Source organism: Oryzias latipes, chromosome 20 (assembly GCF_053564925.1).
Source record: "Oryzias latipes strain Hd-rR chromosome 20, Olatipes_Hd-rR_3.1".
Taxonomy (NCBI): domain Eukaryota; kingdom Metazoa; phylum Chordata; class Actinopteri; order Beloniformes; family Adrianichthyidae; genus Oryzias; species Oryzias latipes.
In genome coordinates this window covers 22,420,421-22,433,024 of record NC_136256.1, presented here as the reverse complement: position 1 = coordinate 22,433,024, position 12,604 = coordinate 22,420,421, and the positions used below count along the sequence as shown (strand labels likewise).

The 12,604-nt window shown below is 40.8% G+C and overlaps 1 protein-coding gene across 4 annotated transcripts in view; it reads right to left on the bottom strand.

Annotated features, from left to right (window-relative positions):
- Window positions 1–539: 539 nt before the first annotated feature.
- oxsr1b (oxidative stress responsive kinase 1b) overlaps window positions 540–12,604 on the bottom strand; it is a 32,685-nt gene continuing 20,620 nt past the window's right edge. For 2 of the 4 annotated variants that reach the window (XM_078938248.1, XM_078938250.1), the window contains exons 5-19: window positions 9,307–9,362; window positions 8,464–8,573; window positions 8,288–8,389; window positions 8,077–8,210; window positions 7,836–7,884; window positions 7,035–7,100; window positions 6,839–6,961; window positions 6,578–6,655; window positions 4,817–4,852; window positions 4,538–4,669; window positions 4,406–4,461; window positions 4,281–4,333; window positions 4,107–4,175; window positions 2,579–2,643; window positions 540–2,390 (exon numbers count right to left, since the gene is read on the bottom strand). In XM_078938248.1, coding sequence (XP_078794374.1) covers window positions 2,322–2,390; window positions 2,579–2,643; window positions 4,107–4,175; window positions 4,281–4,333; window positions 4,406–4,461; window positions 4,538–4,669; window positions 4,817–4,852; window positions 6,578–6,655; window positions 6,839–6,961; window positions 7,035–7,100; window positions 7,836–7,884; window positions 8,077–8,210; window positions 8,288–8,389; window positions 8,464–8,573; window positions 9,307–9,362 — 1,198 coding nt within the window. In that variant the 3' untranslated portion in view covers window positions 540–2,321. The remainder of the gene's footprint in view (window positions 2,391–2,578; window positions 2,644–4,106; window positions 4,176–4,280; window positions 4,334–4,405; window positions 4,462–4,537; window positions 4,670–4,816; window positions 4,853–6,577; window positions 6,656–6,838; window positions 6,962–7,034; window positions 7,101–7,835; window positions 7,885–8,076; window positions 8,211–8,287; window positions 8,390–8,463; window positions 8,574–9,306; window positions 9,363–12,604) is intronic. The other 2 variants (XM_078938249.1, XM_023950451.2) reach the window with 2 other exon arrangements.

The following is a 12,604-nucleotide window of genomic DNA, read 5'->3' as shown; positions in this document are numbered from 1 at the left end:
AGGCCAAAACTCTCTTAATCTGCTTTTTTCCTCTCCTTGGTAGGAAACCTGGACTCTGTAACTTTGTGGACTCTTTTAGGAAGCCGTCAACTGTTTTTTTTTTTTTTTTTTTTATTAATGCGAAAACAAAAAAATGCAAACTTTTAGTCTCTTAAATCTGCACATAATCTCACTTTAAGTCACATCAGATGGATTTAAATAAGACTTCTTTCCCCACCCCCATAGTTTCCAGGGGTTAAAATATATTCCTTGAAGGTTTTGGACCATTTTACTACCGTAAAATAAAGATTTGGTTTCTTAAATGGTTCTGATATGTTCATCCTTTGTTCTGATTAAAAGTTAAAGAAACATTCTTTGAACTTCAAAACAGTAAAGAAAAGCTTGAAAAACAACAACAGGTGAGAAAATAACTATGTTACAGCCGTGACGACTTGTCGCTCGGACAAATGTGTTTTTGTGGTGTCGGTTACTAAATTTAGCTTCACCGTAAGCAAAAACAAAACCAACATCATTAGAATAATAGACGGAAAAGCCAGGAGTGAAACACAAGATCAATCTGTAGATCTTTATTCCAGTAAATCTTTACATGTGACAGGCAGACAATAAAGGTCTGAAACAAAACTTCAAAATAAACCAAATAAAAAGGTTGGGGTGTGTGTGTGTGGGGGGGGGGGGGGGGGGGGGGGGCTTCATTATCTGTTTAAGGCTTTTAACATCTTCATAATCAAAATACAACATTTCCCCTCCTAAACATTTCATCTGCAAGACAATTTTTTTTTTATTACATTTCATTTAATATGGCAACTGCAGAGTTATGACACTATCATTAAAACCAACCGAATATTAAAACCTTGCTGGGATCTGAGATCTTCACATTTCAGTGGAACAATAAATGAATCTCCTGCTGTGGTTTTGTTTCCAGCCAAACTGCAAGACACATTTACTTTCACAATAAAAGGCAGTCACATGTGCAACATCTGTGCTCTTAACTGCCCTTTTTTCCATCACAATTCAAAGCTAATCATTCATATGGTTTACAATCATGGCTGGGCTTTTGCTTAATGAAATAAAAAAATAAAAAAGGGCAGAACAGGTGTTTGAAGTTGTATAATAGCTCAAAGAAACCAGGAGAGGTTCGCTTAAACTGCAGGGAGGTGTTTCAGGACAGCTTTGGCACCACAGTAGAATTTTCTTTTTAAAGGCAAAAGGATAAAAAATGCGACACTTTTTAATTTGTGTGAGGCTGCGCCAGCGTCAGCTTGTGACCACAGCAGAGGGCTGAAACTCTAGGCCAAAAAAAAAAAAAAGAAACTTTGGCGACTTAATCAGACCAAAAAAGAAGCTTAATGTTTTATTTACACACTAGAAATCAGACCTTTTCATTCACAAAAACGAATTTGCACTCAAATCTTTTTCTCGTTAAGATTATGTGAAACTGTTTCCTCAAAGACGCAAAGTTTCAGCTGCTGCACAACATTTTACCTTAATTTTTAGTATTCAGGAGCCACTTTTGACCAAACAGAACCTTTCATCTGACAGAATTGCGTAAGCAACAGACATACCAATTAAATGTTTCAAAAAACACAAGGCTTCCTGTTTGTGATGTGTCTGCCCACTTTTGTAGTTTTTGCTAAGCTAAAATCCTGCCTTTTTAATGTGAAAATCTACCAAAATGATTCATTTTTACTTTTCTAACAATTTTTTTTTTAGATGTCACTGTTAATATTAATAGAAAGAAAATCCTAATTTTTAAGTTAAAATCGTAAAGATGGGGCATCCTGGCATTTTTCATTCTCACGGATCACATCCTGTAAAACGATTGTGACCTTTCAAAATAAAGTGAAATGTTTGGCAGCAGCACCCGCATGTGGACATGTGGACACTTCAGACAACAGATAACGGGGAATATTCCCACTTCGTGCATTTAGTAGTTCTGATGAACCTAAGGCATTGTTACATTTATTAGGATTCAAGGGCTTTAGTTCGGATTGTGCAAATGCATCACGTTAGAAAGAAAATATCAGAGTGAGGAAAGCCAGAATGATTAAATAGTTACGTGTAGATGCTTTCACTCTTCTACAAGTACACTGTAAACTTTTCCTGTGTGATTCTCACAACAAACGAAACATCTGCTGACCACCCGACTCCAACCAGGCGCTGTTCTGTACTGGTCTGGTTTTTCTTTGGCAGTAGTGGTTTCTTTACAGCCATGGAAAGGAAAGGAAATGCATGAAACAAATTTTGTCTTTTCTTTTTTTTTTTTTTTTTTTTTTATTTTCACATTTTTTTAGGCAAGTCACGGTTCCAAGTAGAGCAACAGTTTAACTAATGCTGAGCTGAGCAAAGCCCATCAGCTTGATGTCATCTGGAACCTCCTCAGTTCCGGAGGCCTGGAAGAAGAGAAGGAAGGGATTATTTGGATTCAGCTCAACATCTCCAAACTCCATTTCAGCTCATCTGTTTTCTCTTTTTGAATGTTACTTTAATAACTTGAAAAATATCAATTCAGAAAAGTTCTTTTGAAATTCCATCCAAATATTAATATGAAAGGATAATCCTGAAGATGTGTTTGACTCACCAGTTTGAAAGTGACACTTTTATTGCTTTGAGGCTCATCAACTATTTTCTGCAAATTTGCAGCAACTGAAACAAAAAAAATGTCTTTTAGTCCAAAAGAATAAAACATTTTTATCAATAAACTAGCAATAGACCTCATGTACGAGCCGGTTAACACAGACTTGAGTTCTTTTTCAGCATTCGTTTTGGTATCTCACTATGGGAACACGCCAGACTAAAGTGAAGATTTTTCCACTTTAGTCTGGCAGACAGAAGGTGACGTCTACCGGTACTCTAGAAGGACGTCACCTTCTCCTCCTTCAGTCCAATACCTTTTCTTGTTCCCAGAAACAACCCAAATGGCTGGTGGTTTGTCTGACAGTACGGGAGTCACTGCATCCCCCAGTGAGACACCGAAACAAATGTAAAAATAGAACTCTAGGTCAAGAGATGAACCCTGGTTCCTTGACACATGTGTGAACTATCTCACCAGACCACCCTCCTTCCCTAAAAGCAAAAAGAGGTGCTTTTACTCAGACTGAGGAGGAGGAGGCAACATCCGACTCTAACGCTGGATTTACATTGGTCCGTCTGCAATGCGTCTCCCTTGGGTTCCATGGGGAGTCTGTTAGTTTACTTAGTCTCTGTTGCGCCTCTGGTCCATCCCCCCTGTCGCCTCTCCCTCCTTGACTCAGGAGGAATAGTTTGTCCTTCCACAACTGTGTCACATAGTTCATCCAAAACTTTGGCAATCGGCCCAGCGCCCTTCGCCTTCCTATGTTTTGTGTCATAAATTATGTTGTGTTTTTCTACTTCCAAACCTAAACTTTTGTCGTCCAGTGGGAAGATGAACGATGGGGTTTTCTGCAGTGTTGCGTGCGTTTTCGCAAGGGCACATCTCCTTAAATATAAAACAACTTACATGATTTTTTAATTTTGAAAGTACAACAGCAGTTTTTATTTTGAAACCCGGACCTGTTTTTTGCCCAAAAATCATATCAACAAACTGGAAATTAAACTTATGTTAAACTTGCGTTGCGGCAGGACAGACGTCAGACGCAGAAATGACCGAGACGATGCAAACGGTCCGACTGATGAATGAACGTTATATTTTTTGGGTCAACGCAACAGAGTCGCACCAGTGTGATTTAGGGTTTAAACCAGAAGGAAGTCCCTCCCTCCTGTCTGCCAGTCAGGACTGGCGTGATGTGAGAAAAGCTTCTGCGAACAGCACACAGGACCTGTTCTAAACGGGAGATATCTTACTCATCCTTCAGAGACCCAGGGTGATTTTCTTAAATGAGACCCCATCACCTTGTGTGCATGTCAGCTGCAGCTTTAAAACCATCATCCCGTTTGTTAAAAACAAAAAGTGAAGCTAACGAGCATCATTTATCTATTTATGTAATATTTAGCTTGAAGCTGTTGATTGTAAGTTGAGATCTTATGGTAAATTCTCTTTCAGAAACATGATTTCTGACAGAGGTTTAGCTAATTTGCTTTCTAATATGAGTTATAAAAACTAGAAATGAAGCATTTGCACCACTGACCTATAACTACATCCCTCCCATCCACCAGACCTGCAGACACCAGCTCCTGTGAGACGCCATCTGCTGTGTCTGAAGGTCCACAATGAGACAACAACCATTAAAAAAACAGTTAAACTTATTCAGAGCAGCAAAAATTACAGAGTAGAATTGTTTTTTTTTTGTTGCTTCACTTACCTCTCCCTGGCATAAACTCAAAGCGGATGTCGTTTAGTTCTTTTTTTAAGTTTCTGAGCAAACAAGAGAAAGAATTCAAACAAAGTCCAACAGGTTCTGCTGTGGTATAAAATAATGGCGCCCACCTTAACCTCAGGACTAAACTGATGGGAGACTGAACATTGCCCGAGGACGAGGAAATCTGTTGAGCGACAGATTTGAATCAAATTATGAAACCAAAAAAAGAATTTGGTGTTTGGAAGGTTAAGGAGGCTGACCTGAGTGGGAGGAACGCAGAGCAAAGCCTCACCGGGGGGTTGAGTGTTGACAGGTGGGGGCTGAGGTAGTTCAGTCTGACCTGCATCCACCAACTGCAGTTGACTGGTGAAAGACTCTGGAGTCTGGAACATCTGGAAAACACACAAACTCTTTGACTCTCACCAACTAGATCTCAGTATATTTTTAAATATGAAAATATCTCTAAGACATAAGCTTCCCAAACTTTGGTTTAAAAAAACTCAGATATGGATTTAGCCCAAACGAGGAGAGTCTCTGACCTCTGAGTTCTCGGGTCCCTCCTTCACTCTTGGCGACTGTAGGTGACAGACGGACACATTTTCAGAGAGGGTCTCCACCCAGAAGACTTCCGCAAAACAAAAACAGAGCGCTTCCAAGCAAACGCGCAAACAGGAAAGCAAGGAATCACACAAAAGGGCCCACCTGTTTACTTCTGTTCGTGTGACCATCAGGGAAATATCAAATATTACCAGATTTGGTTTGACCCTTGTACAACGCACAACAGCTTCAATGCAGGTAAGATCATGGATTGGCCAAGTGTTTCATTTACCAAAAAATTACCTTTAAAACTGTGATTCCAAACCAAAAACACTGTAATAAACTCTAGTAGAGCTGTAAACAAGTGAGAAAAAGGAGAAGGAACATGAATCAATAGAGAATCAGGAGTAAGCCACATAGTTATGCAGTCAAACTGACCACTTGGAGGGAAAAAGAAGAAGAAATGATCTCCATGAAATGCAGGAAAAGACAGAAAAGAATCGCTGTGGGCAAACTGAGCTGAAAAACTATGATATGATTGGGTCAATCGATGAGTTTGTGGCTGTAGCTCCACACAATAAACAGGATAAACTCCTGCTTCATGTGTGTGATTCTGTTCTGCATGGTTCTTTATTTCAGGATAGTCGGATTTTGAAACATCCTGATAGACCCACTCCAATGATCTGTGGATCTGTAGTAAAAGCTTTTCAAGTGGTGTTTGAATTGTGATTATGCCGTTTTTAGCTAAAATTAAAAAAACTTTCTGGGACATCGTTTCTGCAGAATGGCAGTAGTTTATTAGAAATTTGCCCCTTTCCCCTCCCCGTGAATGCCTGGAGCGGGGAGCTTGTGGCCCGCCCAGCGTATTTTCTACCTAACAAACAAGCTCATTTTCAAAACGGCATTTATTTCCTCTGCTCCTGATTTACAATGATTTGTACGAAAAAATACTCAGAAAGGTAATTTTTGCTTATTTTACTTCATATATTCTTCAATTCAGTTTGCCAACATGCAGGCCGTTACAAAGAAAGAGAAGTGATTTCAAGTCCTTGATGGTCATTAGGTGTCATTTTTACAAAGCCGCTAAAGCAAACTGCTTTGTCCTCAGTGTGTATGATTAGGTCAGTACTTATGAAAGAAATGGAAATACAGATGGCTTCCAGGAATGGGATCTCCCACTTTCTCTGTGTTTTCCCTTTGCTATTTTTGTTTTGGTAATAATTAAATTCTTGAATTCTTTTTTTTCTTTTTTTTGAATTCTTTTTTTCCCCTAACTATAAATTAATTGATAATGTTTAACAGTTTCTTAGGCATAAATTTGTTAACCAAACTAAGCAAAATTAAATCAGAGCTAACAAAGTTACCCTTTTTGATTATTAAAAAAAAACAAAAAAAAAACGGACAGGCCACCATATAATTCAGTGCACCTTATGTATGAATTATCGTTTTGCTTGGCATTCTGTCAAATATGACTCTGATCAACTTTGATGCTTGGTGGAGTGATGCCAAACTTAAATGTTCCTTATTAAAATTATTATTATTTTTCTTATTTTTCTTCAGCCATAATAGAGGGGGTAAAGTGTGGCTCCAGAGGTTGCAGAAGCCTGACCTATAAACAATAAATCTTAACATTTATATAAATGTCTACCGGCCGTTTAATGCATTTCTAACTGCCTTTCTCTGCTCTCCCACATTCTGCGGTCCTCTGGGAGTCCTTCCTTGTTAGGGGAATGCCATCTGTATCATGGTGGCAAGTGAACAACCCTGGATGCAGGCAGCTCGAGTGGGTAGGAGAAGCGCACTTGTCGCCTGGGGGCACTAACAGGCTTCACCTGCTGCTCCTTGGCCGTCAGGACACACACACAAACACACAGAGATGAGACTGGTGGGAGAGACGCACAACAAACATGCTACCGCACAGACACGAGAACGACAACTTCAGCAGGAGAACAGGGAGGAAGACGCGTGGGGGTAATAACGATCCATAAGTGCAGGAGACGGGCAAACGGAGGGTCGGGTCTCACCCTCAAAGCTGCAACAGCTGCTCTGCCTTCTTCACTTTCTTCATCGAGCTCGTCATCACTCCACTCCCACTCGCCATCCTCCGTTTTATGGAGACGCCCGCTGGAACCTGGCACCCGGCGCACCTGACCGCCATAGGTGCAAACAGCTGAGTTCATGATCTTCAGCAACAGAGCACAAGATTGGATCCCTCCTTACCCTTTTTGACCTCTCCGTTATTGTGGGTGCCTTTTGCAGTAGTCTGTCATGTAAGAATTCATGGTTCTGTGGTGGGGAAAAAAGAAACCAGCGTCAAACCTGGATCTGCTCATTCTGAAATGTTCAAACCCTGGTGAGGGTCCTGTCATCAGATCAGGATAATAAACCAGGAACTAAACGAAGATTTTATTTTTGTTTTCTGTTGAGCCATGACTGCCTCGCTTGAAAAGACCTCATTTCACTCCAGTCAAGGTCATTGAGGGGCGCCATTCAGGTCTTTAGAAGAAGACCTCTTCCTCATCAAAAGTTCAAAGTGCTCACAACTCAGAGTCCCAAAGAAAATTCATCTTTACCTGAGCTTGAAGAAAAATATTCTCACAATGCGAGCAGGCTTTTCTTGTAACAACAGAAATAAAATAAATATGGATTTTTAAAAAAAACATGTTTGTTTCCCTAATTTCTGTAAAACTGTGATAACATCTGCCATCTGCTGTTCATTCAAAGCATTGCAGTTAGTGATCCAGACTTGCTGAGCCTGCTCTCTGGTTGCTATGGCGCTGGGCAGCCGGAGGCCGGCCACAGTCTGTTTATCCCTGCCTTTGTTAGTGTGGCAAAGAACAGTGCAAAGACACAAACACAAACACACATACGCAAACTGGATCACAGAAACCTCCCAGGAACTAAAATACTTAGTTTGATTCACAATAAATCTGTGGCGTTCTTTGATTAAATCAAAGTTTTTACAGCTGAAAGGGTAGAAATAACCAAAGGAAATTAAAGGGGGCAGATTTTTTTTCCTACCTTAGCTTTCTGGAAGAATTTATGCTTCAACAACTCCAATGACGTTGGCCTGAAAACGAACAGAATTGCACTTAAGTGAGAATCCAGAAAAAATGATGTTTTTCTGCTCATTTTAATTATTAAAATCTGCAAATAAAGGAAAGTAAAAACACTGTCTGACAGAAAAACGAACGAAGTCATAGTAAAGCATGGTTAACTCTTTGGAGAGTGAGAAATCTGTTTTTTCTGAAACTAGTTGTACCTTTTCTCTGGGTCTTTCTGTAGACACGAAGAGATCATCTTCCTGAAGGATTTGCCATATTTCTTTACCATTTCCTTGTCCGTGATGCCGGTCTCCAAAGTTGGTGGGTCGTTCTGCAGGGTCAGCATTAAGACCTAAAGGCACAACAGCACAGTGACTAAAAACCCAAATCTGGGCTTTTTTTGGTTCAACTTTGCCACAAAGTTTTCACCTTCATGGGTGGGTATTTGTGATAAGGTGCGGCGCCTGTGGCAAGCTCGATTGCGGTGATCCCAAAACTCCAGATATCTGCTTTGAAGTCGTAGCCCCTCACCTGCGGGGAGGGAAAAATGCTGCGTTGCCGCAAAAGCAGACAGGTTCAGCAGACCCAGCGTGAATCCTCCTGACCTGCTCCATGACCTCTGGGGCCATCCAGCACGGGGTTCCCACAAACGTCTTCCGCACTTTGTTTCTAGTCATGTCTCCACCAGCAGCTAGAAAGGCACTGACGCCGAAGTCTGAGGAGAAAAAAAACACGGAATGTACTTTTTGTATTTGTTGCATTTTCTTTTCTTTCTATATCAGAGTGGGACTTTGTTGTGTTTGTGGATCTTTGTGTGTCTGATTATTTTCAGGAGTGGTGCTGGAAAGGCTGTGGCATCCATTGGACCTAAGCTGATGGAGGCAGCCTTAAAAGCACCATGTGGCCCTCCAGCCTGAAGAAAGGGAGCTTCGCTGCAACCTGCCTCCACTGCAGCTGGGCGCTCTTCATCACCTGTTCTTTCATTTGTGTTGCACTTTGTAGTTTTGTGTTTAGGCCCACTCTGTGTTTTCTTTTGTTTGTAGTCATGTTTAAGTGAAGCTGTAGGGGTGAACTCCTGCTTATGTTAGCCTAGGGAGGTTAGTGTTTCGTCATTAATTTCCCTTTTCTTTCATTCACAGGTAAGATTGCAGATTTCAGTTAGGTGGGGTTTTGTTTGTTGTATTGGCCTTGGTTCATCCTGAAGCCTTTTTGCTTCCCCTTTTTAAGTTATTGTTGTTTTGGTATTTATTAATTTGTAAATAATTGTGTTAATTTTGTATGGAGACAAACTTTTGGTGTTTTAGTTATTAATTTAAAGGGGCAAAAACGTTAATGTTATGCTCCTCTAGGTACCCCTAGACATCAAATAGGGCAACACTTTGATAACATGTTTTATCTCCAGATTAATCCATCTTCCAGGTCAGTAGTGTTATATTTGAAAAAATTACCTGCTATCTGCACCGAACCATCGTCTCCAAGCAGAATGTTCCCGGCTTTAAGATCCCTGGAATGACAAAATGATTCCAAAACCTCAGTTTCTTGCAAAGCTTTCACGCGCCAGTTAAAACTGTGAATGGAAATAAAAAGCAGACTGCATTTTGTGCTTGTTTTTGAAAAATCGAGTTTTAATTAGCAGTTTCGTTTCCCTGTTAAACAGGAGATAATTACCAGTTGCCCCCAGCTCAGCCTCCGCTGGTGCTGATGAGAGCATTCAGCTGGGACAGACTGCCGGTCTGTCACAGAGTGCATGCAGCAATTTTACCAGCCAGACAGCGTTGTCATGGCAACAGACTTTTGGTGCCACAGATAAAGGGTCAAGCAATGGGCAAGGACATAAAAGGACGGTGGCAGAGGAGGTTTTCCCCGGTGCGCTACCGTTTGAAACAGAAATCCCTCCTTTAAAAGGGATGAAGCTGAAGCCTCAGAACATCCACAGACAGGTTTCCCTCTTGAACATCAACCAGGATGTTTGGCTGATTTTAAATAACATAAGAAAAGTCTTTAAATTTCCATCTATACGTACACATACACACAAAAATCAGTTAGTAGAAGAGCAGTTAATGATGCTGAACAGAGGAGGGCGCTAAAGGACAAAGCAGAGGGTTCTCACATCAGATAACTGGTTTTAAACTTTTTTTTTTAAATACATTAAATGGAATACTAAATAAAATTAAATGACTATAAATACATGCCAACTTTCAGAAATGTGAGGGAACAAGTGCTGCAGAGTAGGATGTGGTTCTTGACATTTGTTCCACTTTTCTCTTAAAATGTATTACTTTTATTCTGAGCTTCTAAAACATGTCAGAAATCTTCCATAGAAGCCCACGTGTGACATAAAATACAAAGACAAGCGTTTATAGACACAGGAAGAGGCGTTTTTTTCAGAGAAGAATTTCAGTAGATGACTACATAACCAGCAGATTCCATAGCAACGGGGAAAACTAGCGTTACACACTGAATCCCAGATGAATGAAGGCAGCATGTGGGATACATCAGGAGTATGATCTGACAGGAAAAGATGGGGAGTCCCTGTGCAGCAACGGTGCAACCTTGAGAAGTCCGACTGGAATGGTAACAAAAGACAGCATGTTGGCAGACTCCAAACCACATGCTTTTATTAATGAGCTCGGACAGAAACAGCTGTTTGGGACCTATATGCGGTGAAACTTAGTTGCGTACTAGAATCTATTTATAATCAGTTGCTACTATTGTGAGGACGCCATAATATTCCATTGCGAGGGGCTCTGGAAAAACCACACAGCTGTGTGACGGACAGATGAGCTTTTTGTTACATCAAATGGAAAGAGTTTTAAAAGAGATTTAAAAGCTTTTTCTACATTTAGTGTCTTTATTTTTGTTGTTTGTTTGACCAATATTTCCTTTTCTTTTAGTTTCCTCCAAGAACATACAATATATTTATTGACTCGGGCCAGGTGGTTCAAAATTCCCGACAAAAAGTTGCAGAAAGGTGAAGAAACTTTTAGTTTCTTGAAGAAAAGTTACCTCCAAAACACTGATGATGACAGAAAAATGCAGAGAAGCCAACAGCGCGGGTCACTTTTGCTTTTTAAATGGACTGTTTGTGGAAGAATCTGTAAAATAAATCTAGTTACATTTTGTTGCAACAAACAATATAATTATAAGCTTGTATTGTTAACATGTGAAGCCTTTTAGAACCATGTTTCTATGGAATAAAGTGTGGGTGCAGGTTTATTTAAAATAAATGTTAAAACTACATTATTTCTTTTGCATCCAAATCAGACACAAAGGGTCAGGCACGCTTTCATACAGCGGCAGAGCTGCCATGTTGGCCAGGCCAACCGGAGCAATGTGGGGTTCAGTGTCTCGCCAAGGACACTTGGACACCCCAGTGGTCAGGGGGAATTTTTCTACAAGAAGTCGACGACTTAACCTCGTGCCACAGTCACCACATAAAGGTTTTAAGTGTCACCCACACGATTGTTAAGAATAAAAGATAAAGCAACAAACATGGATAGTTTTTAAACAAGTCTTCAGGCAAGTTTTTCGGGACTTTATGAAGCCAGCCTCCAGTGGTCATTTGCGGAACTGCGACATTCAGTTCTAATAGGTTCGAAGAAAATCTTTGTTCAAAACCAAACAAATAAAATAATAGTTAAATAAAAAAAAACTATTAATGAACCCACACTGTGTTTGAGTTCCAACCTTTGGAGCCACAACATCTTGAAGTCTTCTGGGAAGAACGCGAGCTTATGGGAATGTTTGCCGATTCTTCCAGAAGCACATCTGTGAACTCACACACTCATGCTGGAGCAGAGGACCTGGCCTGCCCCCTTAGTGCTCGAAATGATCCTAAAAGCGCTCCGTCTGTATAAAACCAGGAGTCAGTTCCTCGACACCAAACCTGCTCGTCCATGTCTTTCCAATGTAAACCAGCTCTGAAACAATGGCTTGTAGCCTTAGGACTTCCACCATCTCCTCTAACTTCTCAGTATGACCTGCTCGCATGCATTTGTAGATGTCATCACCCCTGCAACAATCCAAATTTGCACTTTGAGAAGAAAGTGGAAAAAAATCTCTGGCAGATTTTCCTCAACACGAACAGGTGAGGCTGCATCCTTCAAGAGGAGTGACGAATGCTGTCCAAGTGCCCCCCCGCACTCCTTCAGACTATGGCGTCTGAGCATCACTGCAGCAGCATGTAATGTGCTGAGATGAGGTTGCACAGTGCAGCCCCTCATCAACATTCACAAAAAAAATAATAATAATAAAAGTGGAGGAGGTGGCACAATGCAACACAAATGTTCAAAGGCAAACCGAAGCGGATGGAAGGGACAAAAACAAATCAGCCCGAGTTGCTTTTCATTGTGAATTCACTGCCGGCACCAGAAAAGCGGGTCTTCAGACTGTTGAAGTTGGGAGACTCGTGGCAGCTCTGAGGCGTGACTTTCTGAGCTGCTGTGAAAGATGAAGTAGAACAGTTCGCCGTCTTGTGACAAGTGTCTCCCACTGACCCCTCAGATCCCACCAGAAGACTCTAATTGCTTTTCTGCCATCTTGTGTCGGATTAAATACCTCATATGACACCTTCACACTTTTTTCCCCTTCGGTGAGCCTCAACTCCAGCTCAAATTTACCAGTAAACAAGTGAGCTTCACTTTGTTAATCAGCTTTTGTTCCTTTTTATTCTCATATCTCCAACTCAGAGGAAGGGAATGGAGCCATCAGGTGGAGTAATGACTTATTGACGTTTTACTAATGGCT